The sequence below is a fragment of the Zonotrichia leucophrys genome, chromosome 2 (genome assembly GCF_028769735.1).
Source record: "Zonotrichia leucophrys gambelii isolate GWCS_2022_RI chromosome 2, RI_Zleu_2.0, whole genome shotgun sequence".
Taxonomy (NCBI): domain Eukaryota; kingdom Metazoa; phylum Chordata; class Aves; order Passeriformes; family Passerellidae; genus Zonotrichia; species Zonotrichia leucophrys.
This window is the reverse complement of record NC_088171.1, coordinates 72,242,197-72,264,201: the sequence shown is the minus strand read 5'-3', so window position 1 is coordinate 72,264,201 and position 22,005 is coordinate 72,242,197. Positions and strand designations below refer to the sequence as shown.

Below are 22,005 nucleotides of genomic sequence, written 5' to 3'. Positions count from 1 at the left end.
ACAAAAACTAAGCCAACACAGCTGCAGCTGAGAGAGAACATGTGGACAAGACTTTGCTCCTCCATCTGAGCCCATTCAGTTGTGTAAGGTAGAGCTGCAGCACTCTTTATGTTCCATCCATTTATACAGGAGCAGGGAAAAGGAAAATAAACAGGAGACAGAACTTGAGCCAAAGCTTTCCCTTTGCTACCACGCCAAAGAAAGGCTGGAGAAGAGTCTCAGATGTGGTGGTTGTGCAGTCAGATGGGCAGCCTGGGTGCTATAAATATTAGAGTGTGGTACTCAGCTTTAGCACAATCTGGTTGGAAAGGATTTTCCTCCGAGAGCCCCACCAGCTCACAGTGGCTGGAGGTGGGAAATGGACTTGCATGCCATTCCAATTTGGTAGACACAGTTTGATGTCCCAGCTGAGGCTCCTGAAGGGAAATAGGAAAATGAGGGTCTAGCTTGTGAATCATGCCAAGTGTTAGCTGCCTGCCGCATTGCCTGCCTGCATCAGATTTGCATAATTTTGCCCTTTCTCAATAGCAGAAGTGCGCACACCTGGAGGGCTTTGATGACAGAAGTACAAATGCCTGGGGAATTCTGGCACCACCAGGGTCAGCTGGCAGCTGAGAAGAGGTTCAAAGGCTCTAAATACTGAGCCTCAGGGTCCAAAATCTCTGTCCAGGAACACTGATCATATTGGCTGTTTCATTTCAATGATTGGACAAGTATTACTCCCATTATATGAAAGTTGCTTTTGCACTTTGAGAAACCCTCTTTTTTCCTTGAATGTCACCAATCCATTAAAAATCCCACATAATAGCCACTCTTATTCCATTCCTTTATCCCATTCTTTCTGATGTGCTCATCCTTTTAAAAGTGGACGAATTAGTAAAGCTTGTTCTTAAAACTCTGCCAATTACATAAGTGGCAACTGTTATCAGCCATATTTGGGAGAAAAAAGGCATCAAATTGCCTAATGCCTGAGCAGATAGTATGTAAAATTGGGGTGTTCCAACCAATGATTCTATCCAACAAACTAGGTCACTTCATGACTGTCTCCCATGGGATTGTGACAGGTTTCATGAGGTAGGGAAAGAAGAAAGTACAATTTGCTAGTTGGAAACAGACTCTATCCTGCTCCTCTTGAAGTCAATGTAAGAAATCCTATGAATTTGAGTAGGCATAACAAAAAGGCAAAATACAATGAGTAATAAAAAATTATTTTCTGGCCAGTAAGAGGTTTTTATTAAAACATTACGGAGTAGTAAAAAACAAACATGAAAGCCACAGAACTGCACTTGACATGAATGTCTTTTTAAAAATAAACAGACATGTTTGATTATTTGTAATCCAGTATAATCCACTGTGTAATATTAAATATTTTAAGAGAATTTTTCTTCCATTTGTTCTCAGCATGGTTGGCCTGAAGCCACAATCTTGTTATTTTTAAAGGCAACACTCCACTAAGGGTTTTGAATTTCTTTCATGTTGGCTCTTTTTATGGCATTTTGAAATTGATTGTGCATAGCAAATTTATAAGAGGGAAAAAAAACCTGAAACCCACAAACAAACTATGGCAGCATATTTCTCTCATGTACATAAACTCCTGGTCTTGTTTCCCAGGTTTCTGCAGCAGGAGAGACTCTGCAAAATAGTTGCTAGGAAAAATAAACCTGTAAGTATGGAAGAATGGTAAAAATCCTGCTTCCACAAGGCCAAAATATAACCAGTTCCTCCCTGTGCCACTACCAGAGAAGGAGAAGCAGGTGGATTTCTCAGAACCCTTCAGAGCTGAGAGTGCCTGCGGTGAAAGAACTTGCCTGAGCCTCAGCCAGATATAGAGGGCTGGGGAGAGTACAGCTTGGCTATGGACTGAAACCAGGGCCTAGTTCATTTTATACAGTTTTGAATGCAATGTTTAATGGCATTTTGGTGCCAAAAGATCAAGTAAATCAGTCTCTGTGAGAAACTGGATTCTTCAGTAGAAGGCAACAAAGCAATTTTTTTCTGATAGTGTTTCACTCCCTGGCAGAAAGTATGCTTTTTGCTCTGTCCTGGACGTACACCTAGCACATCAAGTTTGCTATGACTGCTTTGTTGCTCCTGTTCACAACAGGTATTTTGCATCCCTGCCACATCCTCCTTCCCATGACAGCCTCTTCCGTCTGCTGTCCTCAATCTCAGCACAATTCAGGTCTTGAATTTGAAAATCCAGAATTAACTATACCAGATTTGGAAGTCTGGGGTGCAGCCCCAATGTGTATTACTTTGGCTTTCCACTCAAGAGGTATTTTGTCTCAAACAATGAAAACACACTGTACATTCAGATTAGCTTTCATTGCATCTGTGCCCAGATAGCCAGCTAGGACACAGGTTATATTTCCAAATATTGTTTGGCAAATATCAGACTAGAAACATGCTTTCCTAAAAGAAAATTGAATTTCTCCAACATTAACCTATCTCCAAGAGCTGGGACTTTAATTAAAATAACAATTATTGCAAGACTTGTAATGAAATTGGGAGTCTGATCATCTTGCATTCCTGCCCTACTCAGGCTTCTAAGGTGACATCCCTTTCTTCCTAGAACTTTCTGCAATGTAAAAAATGACCTGCATGAGCAGCCCAATTCTCTTGTAAGATATTTGTATAGGCTTATAACCTCTTTTGGGGATTTCTTCTTAATTTGTATTCATTCGCAACCAGCAGAGAGAATGAAGAGTGAGGCAGGGAGAAACTCATTCCAGCAGTTCTGCAGCACCCTGCAGCTTAGCAAAGGTAATTTGTGTAGTTACAGCTCTGCTTTTATTGAACACATCTGCAGCAGTCATTGGATTGGGATGTTTCCTTTATGCCTCCTTGAGAGCTAGTACATGTCCTGGGTGGAAGGCTGAATTTGAGAAACGTTCATATAGCCTGTGACCAGCTATGAGAATACAAAAGTCAGATTACTTTGATCCTATTAAACCACAGAGATTCTATAACACACACACATACACACACACACAAAAAAAAGAAACAATATGAAGGACTCATGGGTAAACAGCTATTTATTTGTTATGATCTCACCCTAAAGATTTTCACGTTAAGGCTTAATGTGATTTGGAGCAGAGGTGAGCTGGGGCATGGGGTTGGAGATCAAGCCTATAAATAACAGTAAGTACAAAAAACAGTTTAAAATCTTGTTCAGATCTTTTTTCCTTGTCTAAAACAGAATTTATGGATTTTTCCCTTCTACTATTAGGATGAAAATAAAGTAGGATAAATCAGCTTTAAAGTGCAATTAGAAGCAATTTAGGATGAAAAGCTCATCATGACTAAACAAGTGCAGCTGCAGGCAAAAGGCAGAGAAGGACTGACCCGCAGCCACAAGGTTGATTTTACCCAGCCAAGCGGATTAGGAGTAGAGTTAGATACCTGGAGTGTTTGTGGCATACTGTCCCTCAGAGTGGGTGAAAGAGATGCAGTGGAAGCACAAACTCCCTTTTAAACCCAGAAGGAAATTCTGTTTGACCAAACCAAAGTTGTCTACCATTCCTTTCCCATCCCTCACAGGCTCTGAAATGTTCAGAAGCAAAATAGTGATCCATTCTACTTCTGATTTTCTTACTGCAGTTTTGCATTTTAATATAATTCTCGCTACATCTAGCACTACAAGTATTATTTTCACATATATATGGGGAAAGAAAAAGACATTTTAAAAGTATAGATCCTACACTACACTACATACAAGTCTGTCAAAATTTTTCACAATAGACCAGCCGACAATTAATCTTCTTTTCACCCCCAGCCACAAGCTGTGCTTACATCCCTCCACGTCAGAAAAAGCACATTCATCCATTATCTGTCTCTTTCTCGTCTCACTCACCAAATAGCTGTAATAAAAAATCCCACCTTATAAATTACTTCAGAACACAAAGGGAAATCTCTCCATTTTGTAACAGATTGGCTAATTTAAAATGGAATGAGGATTCTTTTCCCTCATGTTTTATGCTAGCATATACTTTCTAGGACATCATATCTTGTTATCAATTTACAGCAAGTATTCATCCAGATTACTACAGGGTCCTCCAGCAAATGCAGAAACAAATTGACATTAAGAAGCCACACATTTTCTGTAGGGAGTCACCTTCTGCAAACCTTGCCTGCCCATAAGTATGCATAAAAATGCAGCTTCTGGAAAAAAAAAGATTGAATTCTTATCTTGGGGGAATGGAGGAGGGAAGATGGACTATTAATAAATCCAAATGTTAGGCTTAAAAAATTATGCAGAGTTTAAGAAGGAATGATATATTGTACTCTCCCATTTGAGAAGGAATGGCAAGGCAAGACAGACATGGCCATTTTTTCCTTGAAGACAACTCATTTTCTTTCATATGCTTATTCAGGACTCAAGACTTGAGTGCCTTTTAAGTGGGAGTCCCCACAGGAACTGCATCCTGGCCTTTCCCCACCATGTCAGTTCAATGGGTATGCAACTCCACTGAAGTGAAAGGCTCTCTTTCCCTGTTTAGCTTTCAAGAGCAGTGAGGCATGTTATTTTTTTTCTTTTTTTATGAGGAAACCAACTTGTCTGTCACACCTTTTGCTGCAATTGGATATGAATGAGGACCCAGCCATCACTCCCAGATTCCCTGTATTTACCAGAGGGTCTGTTTAAAGAGCTGATAAAGGAACTTTAGAAGCCCCAGACACCATCAGGAAGGATGCATTCCCTCAGACTTCATTGCACAGGAGCTGAATTTCAGCAGCTCTGCTCCCATATTTTGTCAGCCATGGGTGCATGTCCACAGATGTTCTTGGATTTGGAGAGATGGAGGTTAAATTGCAAAAACCAGGCTGGTGTGGTGATTACAGAGCTACTCAGGACAGCCTAGGCTTTGTCAGAGGCCACGTCAGGCCTCAGAGCATGACAGAAAGCAAGGCTGCCTAAAGTCACCCTCATCCACATTTCCCTCAGGCATCCATACAGGCTGCACCTCTGAGATGTGGCTCCGAATTTCAGTCAGCCTTGACTAATGAATTGACGCTGTCTGTTTTGGCATGGGGCTTGTCCCTGCAGTGCAAAACTGCTGAGAATAGGGGCTGCTTCCAGAGCAAAAATTATCTCGTGACCAAGAGAGCAATCACAGCCCTGGTGACGCGCACAGTGCCCTTCCTTCAGTGCTGCTCCAAGAGGACGGCACAGGGGAGGGGCACCCACTCAGATCATTGCTGGGCTGGAACCCAGCCCCTGCATTGATGGTCGGCATGTCAGAGTGCTGCTGGCATGAGACTAATATAAATGCATGAAAAGGTACATCTGAGGGGTGTGCCCTGAGTCTTCCTTGCCTGGCTGCATCCCAGGATCACAGCTGGATAACCAGCTGTGTTCCCAGCTCTGAAGCGCTGCCAAGCTCTGGAAGCCTCTTTGCTGCAAAGAAGCCTCTTTGCTGCCACTCCTCTTTCTCCTTGCTGATATTTATTATTTTCCCTTTTCCCACACTTCTGCTGCATAAAAATTGCCCATCTGACAAAGAGTATTACAGTCAAAATCTCATTATGGGCACAGGAGGACACACACCTTTTATGCAGAGCTGACAATTAGAGTTTATTGTTAGTCTAATTATTATTTCAACAGTAAAATCAAAATTAATCAAACAGTTACTCCAAGTCCAGCTACAATGAGGCTAATATTTACAGTTCGTATTATCTAATTATTGCTAATTCCCATTAACAGTACAACCCAATTTGTTACTCATCAACTTCCTGGTATTTACCTCCTTTGTTATATCACACTCACCTTTCTTACAAGTAGAAACAGCAAATAATTGGCACCTTAAAATCTTCACTGGGAGGAACATCTTGAGTCACACGGCTGCTTGAGATTTTTATGCAGTTTGTTAATACCACTTTTTTAATTGGTGTGCAACTTTAGTAACCAGTTACTCACTTAAGAGGTGTTGGAACAACATGCATGCTGTAATTTCATTAGGGTAAAACTATGACATTTTACAGAGGGAAGATAACGCCAAAAATAAGTTGGATATTAGTAATCTGTTGGGCAATTGCTGATTCAGGCAAAACAAGCTAATGTAAGCTCAGGACCAGGCAAAGACTGAAGTGGCCTATGTTCAGGTAAAACAAAATCTGCACTTTTTCAGTAGCAATGGTAAGATCTTATTTCCTAAGGTGCAGGGCTTTAAAAGCTGTGCTCACGCTGGTACTGCTGATGCAGCCTTGTGCGTGCCAATTACATCAGTGCTGGTGTCAGTAAAACTCTTCTTGCCTGTTCTTTTTCCAGCTACAGCCAAATAAACTTCAGTCCAAGTGTTCCATGTCACTCCCCCAAACACCTGAGGTTTTCATTCAAGCTGTTCACATCTGACAGAGTCACACTTCCATTCTGAGGAACAGTGCCTTGTGATTTGAAGCCTCCATCCTATTCTGGATGCTAACATCCACTGAATCCACTGAATCCAATGAATCACTTGAGCTATTCAGCACTGAAATTGAAGTTCATTTCCTACTGACAATAGTAGGATTGCAATAGCCATTATTAGTTTAGTTACTAGTGTATAGCACACAGGTACAGGCATAAGAGTGTGTGTGTGTGTGTATATATATATATATATATATATATATATATATATATATATATGTATATATATATTTAAATACATGCACATGTAAACTCAACACTTGGAATATGGTACTAAGTGACCATGTATCACATTTCTGAAAAACTTCAGGCATAGATAAACGGAAAGGAATGATCATCTAAAACCATAGATCTTAGACTGGAGTAGATTGGATCTTGTTTTTCCATAGATAGACTGAATCTTGGGTAATCCCTACTGCTTTACAAGTACCCATACTTGGAAAACAGTCATATTACCACCTACAAGCTAAAACAGATTGCAGTAAATCAGAAAATAGGGGTATTGGTTAGTGATTATGAGAAGGCAGAAGAGGCACATAATACTGGGGAAGAATTCCCCTCACATTACCTGTGTGTACCCAACACATGTGTGGTGGCTAAGTTGGAAGGGTTTTGAATAGGAGAAAGAATCTCATTTCTGGTTTAAAACAGAAAACTAATGGATTTTTTATGTAACCGAAGAAACAACATTTTGTCACAATGCAATTTAATAGATAATGTGTAGGTAGAGCTAATAAACTGTTGGTGTAACCTCAATTTGTTTTTAAACTTGTCTTCAATCCAGCAGGCAAGAAACATCATAAAACTGTAAATGTCTTACAGCTTCTTTAAGAAATCATTAAAAGGAAAATTGACAAGCCTTATGTAGAAAAAGTTTAAATCTTACAGAGTAATGGAAAAGAAACAAGTATGTGTTTATGAGTATATCCATGTTCAATTTATAATAATTTCTCAGATTTTTTTGGTGTCCATATTGTCTTCTGTTTCTGCATTACGTCTAAAATGTCAAGGTATAAGAGGCTTAAATGTCATTGACTTGATTGCAGTAAGAGTTAGGTTTTTAAATGCCTTTGAAGTTCTGATCTTTACATTCACTTTGTATGTTCAGAAATTGTTCTTTACAATTCTCACAGAACTACACTGAGAATAAATACAGTGAAGATTATTAAGTGATCAAATTCCTTGGTAATAGAGGCTATGTGGGTACCTTAGGTGAATAAACACTCACAGTTTGCAGGAAAATTTGACAATTTTTGGCTTACATCAGTTTGCCCATAACTAGAGGTGATAAGGAAACAGGAAAGCAGAAACTGGGAGAACCTTGGGATCAAAGCTAAGTGACCTTGACAGGAAGAAGGCTTTTATCTGTCCAGAAGGAAGCAGCCCAAGCTGATGACAGTCAAAATGCACTAGAAGTGCATGTAATATTTAAGATACCGAAGTGGAACATGTTATGAGTGCAAATAAGTCCAATTTTTAGAAATGTATGAGATTTAATTAATTGCATTCTTTGTTGCAAAAGCATGGATTTCTCTGGATATAGTCAAAAAACATTTGATCAATTCAAATCATATTTAAGTTCAGGTCGTTTAATCTCCTGTCATAAAAACCAGGCTAACAGAAATTTTGCCAGTAAGAGTAACAAAAATTGAAAGAAGCTATAGTAGAGCTAAGAAAAGAGCTTGTCTCAAGAAAATACTTAAGACACATGGAATCTTTCCATTAATGGAAAAATAGATTATTTAGCCCTCTCTGATGTGAAGGGAAACATCAGAGATTATACTGGCACCTCAGGTGGTCGCGTTTCGTTTCTTACTGGAAATAATTTTCTTGAGCATTAAGTGCTCAGAGGAATGCCTGATGAAAAGGATTTTCTGAAAAAAAAAAAAAGTCTCTCTTGTCCAGATTGGTATCTCCTCGGGTTTTTTTTTTTTTAAACAGGGACATCTGTTTATAGGCAAAAAAGCTAAAATTATACAGAAATTATTTCTTTTAATTCTGCTCCTCCCAGACTGCTTCTCCAGTGTTTTTGATCTTGGCTATCAATCCCGGCAACTCCATAGAATTTATTCAGAATCAAAACAAAAAACTCCAGTGAGCAAAGGCCAATTTTGCTGTCTTCATTGGCTTGCACAGAGCAATGTTCTACTGAATCCTGGACTGAGAACAACCACTTGAATCATATATTCTGTATTTTTAGGATTAGCTCCTTCAGTTGTCTAAAACATAAAAGCAGAGCTGTCCCAGAAGCTTCTAATCCCCAATTTGCTGCATATGATGATCACATAGTTATTTAGGGTTAACAATATAGTTAAGAGTTGCAGGATGGCTCCAGTTCCCTTACATGGAAAACAATAGAAGAGAGTCTGTCTGGAACAGATTTTAAAAATAAAGCACCATATTCAAGTCTCCATTACACAAGGGGAAGATTTCAGTAATTCCATTATAAACTCCACTTCCAAAGAAACCAAACTCTCTATACACAAAAGAGATTCCACATATAATTGCAAAGAATTTAGTGATACCAGAAACTCCAATTGCTTTAAGTCAGATTGCAGTCTTTCCTGACTTTTGTTGATGTTCTTTTTCTTTTTTTTTCTCCCATGCCTAAGAAGAAAACATTTTCACAGGGATTTGATCACATACATTTTATTGGTTTCAATGCCCAGAGAAAGCTCCTCACCAGAGAAGTATGCTTTAACAAAACAAGCAAAGGGTTTAGCCACCTGTATAGTATTTGATTTTCACAATGTATTTATATAGAGCTGTATGAACCAGGAGAAAAAAGAAATAAAATTGTGCCATTCAAATTTCTTCAGTATTTCTAATTAAGTAACTCATTAAGATTTTTCAAAGAAATATTGATGTAAGTGGTATTATTAAATGCCTCAGAAGCTATTCAGTCACAAATAACATTATTCTTTTATACATTTTCATATTCTGAGAAACATAAAATTACTAGCAAAAATGTATTAAAAAGCCCTTCTCAAAGAAGAAATCCACCTCTCAGATTAGTGATTTGAAAAGCAAGTATGCATGTTTCCTATTCAAGAAACTTCAAGAGTTTCAGAAACATCACTCACTGTTCAAAAAACCTCAGTTAAATAATGAGTCATCATGACTGGAAATACACACTGAAGTGATAAAGTTTATTGCCTCACCTGAAGTCACAGGTTGAGTGTAGCTGCTTCTGCCATGCACTTGAACAATGAATAAATATCATCCTTCTGGAAATAGAATGTGCTACTTGTCAATTTGCTAGAACATCCCTGCCAGCATAGCATGGTATTTATTCACCCTGAATGAACCACAAGCATGCCTTCTTCCCATTTTAATACCCATCATTCAGTCCTAATAACTCTGAAGTCACTCAGAAATGGTCAGTCCCTCTCACTGCTGCAGCTGCTTCCTCATGCTAGTCCTCCTGGGCTATCCTGGCTATCTCCACCCTCTGCCATCCAGTCTAGCCCTGCTTGAGAGTTCCTAGATCCTTAACAAGATCACAAGTAGGATTGAAAGATCTAAGAAGGGAGACCAGCCCGTCTTCATTAGCTCTCCTCTCTTGCTACAGCTTCTTAAGCTGTGTAATTAATAAGGGTAACATTAGGAAGCTTTTATAGATTCTATAGTGTTTTAGTGTAGCCAGTTACTATCATGATCAAAGAAATAACAGGCCTTTCATCAAAAAAGAGGCATGACCTCCTAATCTACAGTTCTTTTAATAGCACATTCATAATGAAATCAGTCTTAATGGGCATCTCTGCATTTTCTAGTTGACTTCTCCCATTGGAGTATATCTGCACAGATGGAGTTTGCTTGCCCACAATGAGCTGAGCATTGCAGGCATTTCTGATTTGGTAGCACTCTGCACCCATTTCACATTGGTAAATGGCCATGAAAGTCTGTGAGAGAGAGAAGAAAGCTCCTTACAATCAAATGCAAAGTCAAAGTTTAGCTGTTTCTGTCATGCCCAGGTTCCAGTACCTTATGTCCCACCTCGTTTGTTTTCCCCTAACTTCAGAGTGGGAAATTAGCATATGTTTCTGTCAAGAAGTCAGGAAAAATGAACTGAGCGCTGAGCCTCTAGCAGAGAGGAAGATGCAGGCAGCAGCTGGTGAATAGGAAACTGCTTAAGAAAGACAACTGCTTTGCTGTGCCACAGATGAAATGGGGCTCAGTGGGAGCAGGGGTAGCGAGGAGAGTCCCTGTAGCAGGGAGCTGTGAAATGTAGGCAGAAAAGATTAGAGTCACTAAAGGAAAAAAAATAAAAGATACAGCAGCCATCCTATTTGGCATTGTGGCTATCCTAGAAATGTGAATTTACAGACAGCTGTAAATAAAAAATACAAAAGAATAATATAAAAAAATAATCTCCTTTGTACATCGGAAAAGTGTGTAAGTTCTAAAATGCCTAAATTAGAATTGTGGGAGTTCTGCTTACCTGTTTGCCCTCACTTGCTAAAATGATTCTCTTGTTACAGTATCCGGGTTTCTTTGGAAAGGAATAAATCAGGATTTTAGCAATTAATATCATATTTCACGCTCTGCCCAAAACACCTCTGTCAAAGAATTTTCTTTTACTTGTGTCTGTTATTGAACTGCCTAATTGCGACTGTCAAAAATAGTCAGTCTTTGATGAGAAGATATGCCTGTGCCTATTGAAAAAGATGCCTTGCCTCCCCCTTTTTTTTATTCCTGGCTGTGCATGTGGCAGTATAGCCTGTGCTTTCATTATCACACTACAATACTTCAGGGAGAACTGCAATGCCACTAAAGCATCTGCAAGCCCAGATTTTTCTCCTGTGTTTGGAGAGTATCGCTGACACTTTGGCTTTGAGTAATTGCTGATCAGCACAGAAAGGATCTGTTGCCTGTGGTTCTGTCTTATTTATGGGAGTTTGTGGATAATTTTCCTCAGATGGCATGAGGGTAGATACCTAATAAATGGTAAGCTGAGTGTGCGTGGAATAAAGCTAAACAGGGTATCTCCCCTAGAGCGAGAGAAACAGTTTTAAGGGAAAAGCTGACCATTTTTCTTATTTTTTTCTTTAATGTGTCCAAAAATTTTTAATAGTTTCCTTACCAGATATTTTTGAGTGGTGGCACCCCATACTGTTCTCAGAATGGAGTCTTGCGTAAAATAACTCTATTTTTTTTTTTTAAACAATGAAGAGCCTAAAATGTCACTGATCACTTCAAAAGGCATGTCCAGGAGACTTCCAAATTCCAGTGTCCAAACAGAAATACAACAGCAGATATTCAGACCATGCAACTTTTTCAGTGGGAGACAAAGAACTTTATATTAGACACTTGATGGTCACCTAAGAGTCTTTCTATTATCTGGATAGGAAGGCCAGGCTCCTTTTCAGACATCAAATTTTGATACATAGCATAGGCTGAATTTCTTTTTGATGACACATCTGTTTTGAAGAACCTGCAAAGGGTTAGGGAAAACCACAATTTAATAATTTGATAAGCGCTTACTGCCTGTCTGAGAAAAAGAGTAACTTACTCAACGAGATGATAACGCTGCAGACTTATATCAAGAACTGCAACAGGAAATAAGATTTTCCTACATTTTCATGGCTTCAGGGTTACTTTGAGTGCTGCTGGAAACTCTGGCTGTAGTTCCACGCACATCTGCTACTCTCTGCCATTAAGGTACTCATCAGGAATAAAAAATATGCATATCAAATATGCATAGCAGTAGGAGCTCTACTGATTTGTTCTTCTACTAAACGTAGTTGATTGCTTGGCTGTTTTAGTCTTCTATCAAGGAACAACTTAATGTAATTTACAGTTTTAGTCTGTACTATCTGCTAGTCACATACCTGCCCCTGGTTTAGATTAGAACACAGCATTAACAGGTGCTTCCTGCTGCAAGGGGACATGGAAATGCTGCGGAGGCCTGTCAGTGTTAATGCCACCCAGAGGCAGCTCACAAAGAGGACAGGATCAGCTAGGGCTGTGTCTGTCCTTCCTCTCCCATATCACTCCTTGCAGAGGTGACCAGCCTGTGATACCTACCTAAGGTTGCTGCTCTTGCTTTCACACCCAGGGAATGCCCTTTCCAGGTGCTCCAGCTACAGTGTCCATACACCCTCCAGCTCATACCAATGTCCAGCATTGTGCAAAAGGCGCAAAGCTGCTTGTGCTGCTTAAAGCACAGATAGGATGACTTGGACTTCCATCAGAAAGGAAGAATAATATTCTCAGGTTACAATACTGCTGTAAGCCTCAAGAATCCACATCCAGATTCCAGCCCTTCCACAGAATATCTTCCACAGATATTCTTGAATGACCACAGAAATGTCACTTAATGCAGCCATACAATGAAAACAAGATTTCCTTTTCTGTGCCATTCTTCTGTCTTGCGTGTTGAGACTGTTTTTGCACAGTGGATAAAAGATACACTCCCAGTGTGGCTAACTACAGAGACTGAGAGTGGGCATCTCTGGAACAAGATGACACTAAGGATCTTTCCAAATGCCAGGTGAAAAAAAAAAAATCAAAATCTCTGAGAACAGACAAATACCATCATCATTTCACACAACAGCTATTGAATAAATTCATACAGTCATCTTTTGGCATGGCCATTCATGACCTTAAGAAGGAGATACGCTTCTCTCTTCCCCTCTTTTGTCAGTGTGTGCTTCTGTGAGGCCTGGTACTCTCACTAGGTCCACTAGGATTAAATCAGTTGTATTGTACAAAACCACCATGTTAATAGTTCCCAGTGCAGGATGGAGGTAGTAGTTATCTTAGTATATCTACTGCATTTAGTTATTTTTATAGTGCTGCACCTTTTTTCCTGCTGAGAGAACTGAATAAAAAAATTACTTTGAAAGACATTATAATCAACGGCTGCTGGCTGCAATTACATTGTGTACTTGATGTCTTCATAAAGTACCTCTAGTTTAAACCCAAAAATCTTTCAGTTTGAATTCTCTCTTGGCTCTGTTCTGTTTTGTTATTTCAGTGGTGTATTTACAGGAATGATCGCTAGAGTATATGGGTTTATATAACAAAGATATAAAAAAAGTTATCAGAAGATTAAAATTTCATCAGCTATCTTTACACTGGAAAAGTGGCATTTTGTTCCATTTATGACTGATATTTACAAAGGCAAGCCTTGTGGACAATAAAGAAAAAAAAGCATTTGGGTTTCAGTGCTGTAAAAGCTTATTCACACTTGAGAAGACTATTAGATGAAGACTTTCAGATCTAAATGTTCATAAGAGAGACATAATTGTAAAGTAAGCTCAAACTTAACAATGGCGTTTTAAGTCCAAGTCAATTATGGACAAGTCTGCAGTGTTACAGCTTCTGAGCACATGAAACTTAGCTATTACTGAAAATATCCAGCAAGAAATTCTTTGCTATATGTGAAAATGTATTAATATGATTTATTAAAATGTATTAATATGATACTGAAAATAAGTGAATATGATAAATTTGGAAGCTTCTATTTTTTGAAGTTAGCTGGAATACTTTTTTTTTTTCTCTGAGCAACTAATGTCACTTTAACCTTTCCCCCTCCATGGTAAGAAAGTAATTTTTTTTCAGATTTTCCTCAGAGACTTAATAATTTCCTTGCAGTCTGCCTCCAGGCTAGCAGAATCACATTCTTCACATTAGATGGGATGGCCCCAAGGACACCCTAGGGTCCTGGCTTCTCTGACTAATTCAAATTCTCCTAGGGACTTGGACATTGCTCCTTTGGCTTTGCATTAAGGTAAAATCCAAGCAACAGATCACCAGATCCTTACCTAGAATGCTTCATTCCATACCCCAGACTCTTACATCTGATGCAGTAAATGCAGAAGTCACTATTTAGCCATTTTTCTCCTCCCCCATTAATGCTTTCCTCACCTTTGGTTCCTCAAGCTTTGACAATGAGTTGTTGATGTCTTGCCCTGTCACAGACCTGACAGATTTAACACTTGCACATGATGTTTGAGCCAGGGGAGAGTCCTTCCAGCACAACTACATGAATACAGAGGGTTCCTCTCACTGCAGGGTCTCACTGGGGGACTGGGAAGTGACTCTCCTGTGTAGGGAAGCTGTGAATCCAGAGCCTGCAGTCCAGGTACTGCCACTGCCAATTGGCTCTGTAGAATTGTTTGGGCTTTAGGCAGACTCAGTTAGCCTGACAGACTTAATTGGTGCTGATTGGGTAAGCATCTAGATAATGATGTCAGAATATTTTTAATGTGTTCTCATGTAATCTACAAAATTAAATATAAATTAGAGCTTTCAGAGTAGAATCCTTTTTTTCTTCCGAAGATACTGCTGGTAAACACTTCATATGATGATGAAGCCAGGGAGTAGTTTGTATCTTTCTATCAACAACTCTAAATTAGACCTGATTTGGGGGCAGTAAAGGTACATATACTTGTGCATTCATAGTGTAATCTGCTAGATTGAGAGAGTAGGGTCTATTCTTCATCTTTGTGCATCTTTCTCTAAGAACTTAAGCAAACTCCATAAGGATAGGGGCAATTTGTTGTGTCACATAAATAAATACGTAAATAAATAAACATGCCTCAAGCCCTAAAACATCTCCCATGCTCAGTTTCCTATATGCAATGCCAAAGCGAATATTAACTTTCACCTGCTCATTCAGCTTCTGTGACAGAGTAGGGAGACATTATCAGTGCTTCAAAACACAGCTGATGTTCATTCAGTGTGCTAATGGACCTTAATCCAAACCTGTGAAGCTTTGTATGCAGAGCTCAAACAATGAAACTGTACCTCAATGGCCAGGGAATAAAGGATTTATTAAACTGCCAGTTCTGTTTGATTAAAGGTGGTATCAAAAACTTTAGAGACGCCGATGGTTGCTAGCCTATTTAGAAGCTATTTAAAATCTAATTATCAGCAGCCCATAACATCCAGGATGTATAAATTCATACAGTAGCATATTTGAGTGCGTGGGTTCAGAAAAGAAATTATCCTAAAGTCCAGACTCTAGTACGTGTTATAAAGAATATTTCTTTGAGAATCTGCCGATGGAGTGACCACTATGGGGTTGAACAGAAAGGAATGAGGAAAAGCTGTTTTCTCTCTCCTTGCTGATGCCCCTCATGGGAAGGCTCTTTGCTAGTCTGGTTTATTCAACAACCAGCTGGGAAGACCATTACAATGCACAGAGCTGAGCAGGAGCAGAGGTGGAACCTCTTTGGGGCTCCTCATGTCAGGAATCTGTACCTGATGCCTGTCACTATGCCAGAAATGCATCTCCAGGGCAGGGGTCCTTGATTCATAGGAGTAACTCCAATGGATGCATTTCCTTTTTGATTTATATTTTAAATACTTGGATATTGCTCTGAAAGGATGTAAATTTGCACTGAGTTCTCACATTAAGACATTACATTAATGAAGTGTTGGAGAGGGTGAATAGAAAGGCTGACTATGACTACTATCACCTGGGGGAAATAATTTTGAAATTGATACTTATAGTGATTAGGCAATTGTCTGAGGTTTAAATCTTTCAAAGAGGTGTGAACATAAACTTCAGATCTGCAACTTGTCACACACTGAAGAAAGTTCTGTAGCTGCAAGTGACATTGCTTTTATCCTAACTATGACCATAGCTAAAGTTAGACTGGGATTTTTTTTTTTTTAATCTTGGATGTGCACATTCCTTCTTTTCTTGTAAAAAAGCCCATATTTGCTATACATTTGAGCTGGCAGAGCTAAGCCACTTGTCTGAGGCTGTTGTACACTAAAATTGTTTTTCACTCTTGACAGTTGATTACACAGCAAGCTCCCCAGCCACCTGACCAGCTGATGGTTGAGAGAAATGCCATGTTTAAAGTGCCTCTTTTTACCTGACTTTGTGCAATGTGAAGAAAAAATTTCAGCCCCCATCCCTGGGTCCCATCAGTTATATTTGCACATCTACACTTAAAGAAAATAAAATCTCCCTGGTGAATGACTTGTTTTCAAAATAAAGAGAGATTGCACAAGAAAAACTATTCCATTGCAGGGACCTCTCTGGAGCATGAGACACTGGGACTGGAGCACAGAATGGCATTTAAGAGCCACAAGAGCTCACCCTACTAAAGGCTCAGCTCAGACTGTAGTGCTCTGTCTTGTTTATTTACTCTATTTAAATTTGTCACTATGACCCATAAAAGAGTAATCAGCACCCATAGGGCAGAGACACTCTGGATTCAGCTGGTACTTACCCCAGTTGCACGCTTTAGCCAGGGTCTGTACAGGTGTGTCTCCTCTCCTGCCTCTCCCAGGGAAGCTGCTGGGGCTTAGCTGCTCTGCTGCATCATGAAGGCTGTGCAGTCAAGAAGGACATTACAGATCATGCCCTTATTTCAGCATTTTGGACACATCTCTGCAGGGGAGAGTAAAGGGCTGTATTTCACAGCTATGATGTCATTCTTGTAAGCTATAATTCAGCATGAGCCACTATAAAACCTTTCCCATGACATCAGAGCTGTGAAATATAGCTGACTTCAAGTGCAGAAAATTCCCCCACAGGAATAATTGTTTCCTGGCAATTGGTATTTGAAGGACTGATCCTTTAAAAGGCTGGCACAAATCCCACCTAGGTAATGCTGGTCCAGGCAGCACTTCTCTGGAAATGTTACGTGCGGGAGCAGAGGTATGGAGCCCCACCACAGGATCTGGCCATAGAGGAGCCTGTCAGGTGAGATTTTCACTTCCTTATGCCTCAAAAATACAGGCAGACCTCCCTAATAGCAAAGTAGTAGGTTTGCTCATGTGCTGTACTCCCTACATCTTTCCACATCTGCCCTCCAAACACAGATGATCCTGATATGTCCATCCTGGTACATGGCAGCTCACCAGGTGCTGGGGCAGTACTTACTCACCTGGGCAGGTCCCAGAGCAACCTGGCAAGAAAAATGGAAGTCAGAAATGTTGTGTGAGACACAGTTTCCTCTTCCATACCACATGAAGGAAGATGTCCACTTGAATACAGTCAAATGGGAGCCAGGGTAATAATCGATGTTGGCAGGGCCGTAAAGGACAGGACCTTACATGGGTCAGAAGGGTACAGGAGGAGGAGAAAAGAGACTATAGACATGGAGAGGGTTAAAGCCACCTCAGCTCTCCCTATCCTGGTGTCTGAATCTGCTGAACCTGCTGCTTGTGTCCTGCTCTAGCAGCCTGCACTCTGGTTTGCTGCTGCTCCATCAGTTGAACTGAAAGCAATTGTTGAACACATTGTAAAGCTTAGTTATGCCAGCTTTCCCTGTTCCTCCTCTGGGAAGGTCTTGTTGTGAATGCAGCTCTGTTCTTGCTGTTCTCTCTCTGTGTCTATGGTTACGTGCATGTGTGAATACACCCAGGGATCTGTGTCTCTCTCACAAACTCAAAGCTGTGTGTGGACACAGCTCCCATGACCTGCAGGACAAAGTTGTCTTTCCCTGGCTAATAAGAAAGCTGGCTACAACCCTTCCCTCTTCTGCAGAAGAAATTACACTGTGTCAGAATTAATTTTATTATTTATATTCTTCCTCTTAATGCTAAAAATCTTACTCCTTCTCACACAGAGGTTACCTCTTAACAGTATTTTACCTTTTGAAGCAGTAAAATGATATTGTTTGAACAGTTCTGTTGTATTACTTACTATTCATATAAAAGCTAGGTGCTATTTCTTTATAGAAAATTATTTACTAACAGGAATTCTAAGAGACTTGAGGTTGTTTCATACAATTTATTACCAAGAACAACAACAGAGAGAGAAGAGTAGTTAATCCGAGGCATTGCAGGTGCTGTAACTCCTTCAGCATATCTCAAAGGCTAAATTCTGTCTAATGTACACCTTTAAATAGACAAAAACATACTATAGGTGAAAAAATCATCTTTGATGTAGAATATGATCCAAGAAGTGTTTCGTGAAGCACAATGAAACAAAAAAAATTTCTCTTCAATTTCATACAGTCAGAGTGTTATCCACAGTCCAAATACTGAGAGATGCTGTATTGAATCTTGAGCTGGTTCAGAATGATTTATTGGGTTTTGATCAGAATGCTGAAAAAAAAAAAACTAACTTTTTTTCAAAGAGCATCAGTGAGAAAGAAAATGAAAATTAATCAAATTATCCTTCTCTGAGGTTATAGATCTGTTTGAACTAAAAATTCAATGAAGTGTTTACAACAAAAATATATGTTGTGGAATGTTTCTGTCAACTAATTCAGATTTCTTCACATTCTAAAATGTTCCAAAGCTGTTCATTAGGCACTGGTTACCTGAGACACATAGTATATTTTCCTCCTTTTGAATAGAAGCTTTCAGCTTTTTCAAAAACAGAAGAGCTGTCCACAGTACTCTGGGGTACTGTATCTGTAGTGCAAGCTTTTTGCATGTTAAAAATTATGCAGTATTCAGAGACAGAGATAATTTTTGTAATTATTTTGTAGGTGCACTGATATTTAGTATTGTAACAGTAGGAAGCAGTAGATAGTAAAAACCCACAGGTAGCAATGAACTAGCTGCAGTTTGTTTTCTATTTTTAGAAGTTATTCGTGAAAGCATTTACATTCATAACTATGTATTTAAAGATTCAAAACTCTGGCCATAGATAATGAGAAAACCAAAATGTCCACTTCATCTCCTATGCAATAACAAGCAGGTCTATTATGTGTGAGGTATTGATAAATACACACATTTATTTCACTAACCTGTTAAGCCGGGTTGATTCCTTTCTAGACAGAGTAAAAGGCAAAACTCCTTAAATGTGAGGGAAAAATTCTGAAGTTAAGTCCAGTCTTTTCAGTCCATAACTATAGCAACAGAATGCTCCTGGGAAGACAGTGTGCAGTTTTGCTAGCACTTCTTTAATGTAATATGGTGACCTCATCAAGATCCCCAGTAAGAAGGTAATCAGTTACATCCCAAAGTTCAGACAGTAAAAAGAGAAATACTTGGCTTGCCTTTATAAATGAGGGGAAGCAAATGGGATTAAAGGGGACCCACACATACCCTGAATCCAAACATCATGACTCCTTCCCCATACTTGATATGGATCCACTCAGATCATTTATAGGACCATTTGCAACATTTTTGAATCAGAAACAGCCCAGGTTTTCAGCAATCATTATTACTCATTCACCTTGTGGACTTATTGCTGCAGTGATGACAGTTAAGTACCTTTGGAAATGCTAAAAGAGTTGTTATTTTTCTTTCCAGAGATCCTTTGAGACTGCAAAGACTATTTAAAGAAGGAAGACGGCATGAGATTGGATTTAGTGCAGTAAAGTAGGTTAATTTGAGGACAAGACAAAAAATCATTATTTAGACCTACTTGTGTTGCCGTGATGAGAACTTACCATTGCTTCTGGCTGCTGTTTTGGGCTGGTCAGCCCCACCAAAGTTTCTTAACTCCATTATCCAAAAGGACTAGCGGCTTTCCAGAAAAGGAAAAGGTTTTGGTGTTGCCTGGAAACAGCAGGCAAGACCTCCATCGTTCCAAAAGGAGCTGGATGTGGAATCAGTTCTTTTTATTGGAGGAATACACAGGAACTGACTACCAGTATGTTGGCAAGGTAAGTTACTTTCATATGCATCTATGTTTTGATTTTAGAAGCACTGGAAAGCCAGCATTAGCAAGTAGGGAAGAACAATGCCTGCTACAACTTTTAGTTCGTGTTCTGTGTGCCCAGCCTCTGCTGAGGAGTAATTCAGTGGAGAGGTCTGTGCACTTCAGTTTCAGAATGTAATCAACAAGTCTTCATTTAACCAGGAAGTCCCATGGCAAATCACTAGCAATTCTATTAAAGATTTTGCATTTTGTTTTGTGTCTGGAAATAATGCAGCTTAATTATAGGCTAGATTTTTAGCTTTAAACTGGGATATGTGTTTTCCCGTGTGCTTACTAATTTTGCTGTAGTCAAACTATTTAAACCAGGAGAGGTTTAGAGCTAAGTTGGGATTCCCAGTACTTACATTTTTGGTAAGGATTCTCTCTACCCAGCTAAAGGTAGTGGTTTTCCTTTTTATTACCCACTGCACACAGCAATGCTACAGCCATTTTCTGATGAGGTTTCGTGGTGCACCGATCTGTGTGAAATGACCTTCACACCACCAGCCATGCTACTACAAAGCATGGTTGAAGCACACTGTGCTTGTACACTAAGAAGCAACAGGCAGCTGAAAGTTTCTAATCTCAAAGCATACTGTTAGCTGGGAAAGGGTAAAAAAAATTTTAAAAAGAAAAGTTACAGCTTTACTCTGAGAACATCCACCTCCCTGAGCAGCAGACTCACATGTAGGTGACAGACTTTATGTAATCTGTAGAGCAATGCACCTGTGTCAAGAGCCTAAAGAGAGTCTATACTGCCCAAGGTGCCACAGTCTATAGGAATATGTCTTGCAGAATGCAGAAATTATGCTACTGATGATGACATTCAAAGCAGAAACAATACAGCCTGGTTTTCCAAACAAAAATGGGGTTGTATCTGATCTAATTTGATCTCTCAAGCCTCTTAGCAAAGGCTGCAGATCACAGTGATTTGACATTTTATCTCCCTCTGCAAGCTTCTGAGCATTCCCATGAGAGATGGTGGCTGCTTTTCTTGCCTGCCAGTCAGCTGTCAGTCAAAGTTGGATGCAGCATTCCTTTCCTGCTAAATGGCTGCAAGGCATCATTCAAATGAAGAGCTACTCAGCTGGTGTAATACTCATAGAACTCCAGCCAGGATAATCAGCATTCATGAAAGGTACCATTGAGCCCAATCTACAGGAAAAGGCCAAAGGCAGAGAGTCCTCAGAGAGGAGAAATAGAGAAGGAAGATAAGAGGGCAAGAAAAGATACCAAAACAGAAGAGAGTAAGAGGAAAGAACTAGAAAGACAGAGATGGAAGGAACGGAAGCTTTATAAAGAGGAATCAAGATGGAAAGGAGAGGGAAATGGCATTAAATGGGGGTAGATGATAAGAGCTGGGAGAAAATTTACCTAAAGAGAGCAAAAACAAAACCTGAAGATGAGACAGTGAAGGAAAAAAAACCAAACAGGTATGAAACATGGAGTCAAAGACAAAAAAAAAGGCAACAAATTGAAAGACAGCAGTCCTCCACACACTCTCCTGTTTCACAGTCTGCTGAGGGTAGTCAGGGTAATGGGGATCTTTTTGTTCAAAGATAAAGCATATGGTCCTGAGGTGATCCTACAGTCTCATTGTCATTGTGAATTTTGACATTGAACTTCATCAGCCTCCCATTTTTTCTACTGCAGAATTAGGGTACCAGCTATTGACTTCAGAGGGACTGATGGGGAAATGAATATTCATGCAGAACAAATTTGCTGAGAGACAGTTTAAAAATGGTCTAGTTGGACCAGAAAACCAAGACAGTCTCAAAAGGAGTCAGAAAGATAAAAAAGTACATTATTTTTAAAAGTTGTTCTTCCACCTATTTGTACTATATTACACTTTCTGTTGTAAAGCATAGAAACAACACATAATGTATAAATGTCATTGATTTTTTGTTCCTAAGCCATTCACAAGTGGCCTTTCACACATCTTTCAAATGCCAGAACCACTCACACTCTTTTAACTGAACAATTAGCCAAGAGGCATGAAAGAGCAGCCTTTTGTTATTAAAGTTGAGGATTG

At 39.5% G+C, this 22,005-nt stretch overlaps 1 protein-coding gene across 2 annotated transcripts in view; it reads left to right on the top strand.

Moving 5' to 3' along the window:
* LOC135444182 (cadherin-6) overlaps positions 1-22,005 on the top strand; it is a 102,752-nt gene that overhangs the window by 31,737 nt on the left and 49,010 nt on the right. For both annotated transcript variants that reach the window (XM_064705446.1, XM_064705447.1), the window contains exon 2: positions 19,583-19,938. In XM_064705446.1, the coding sequence (XP_064561516.1) occupies positions 19,711-19,938 (228 nt within the window). In that variant the 5' untranslated portion in view covers positions 19,583-19,710. The remainder of the gene's footprint in view (positions 1-19,582; positions 19,939-22,005) is intronic.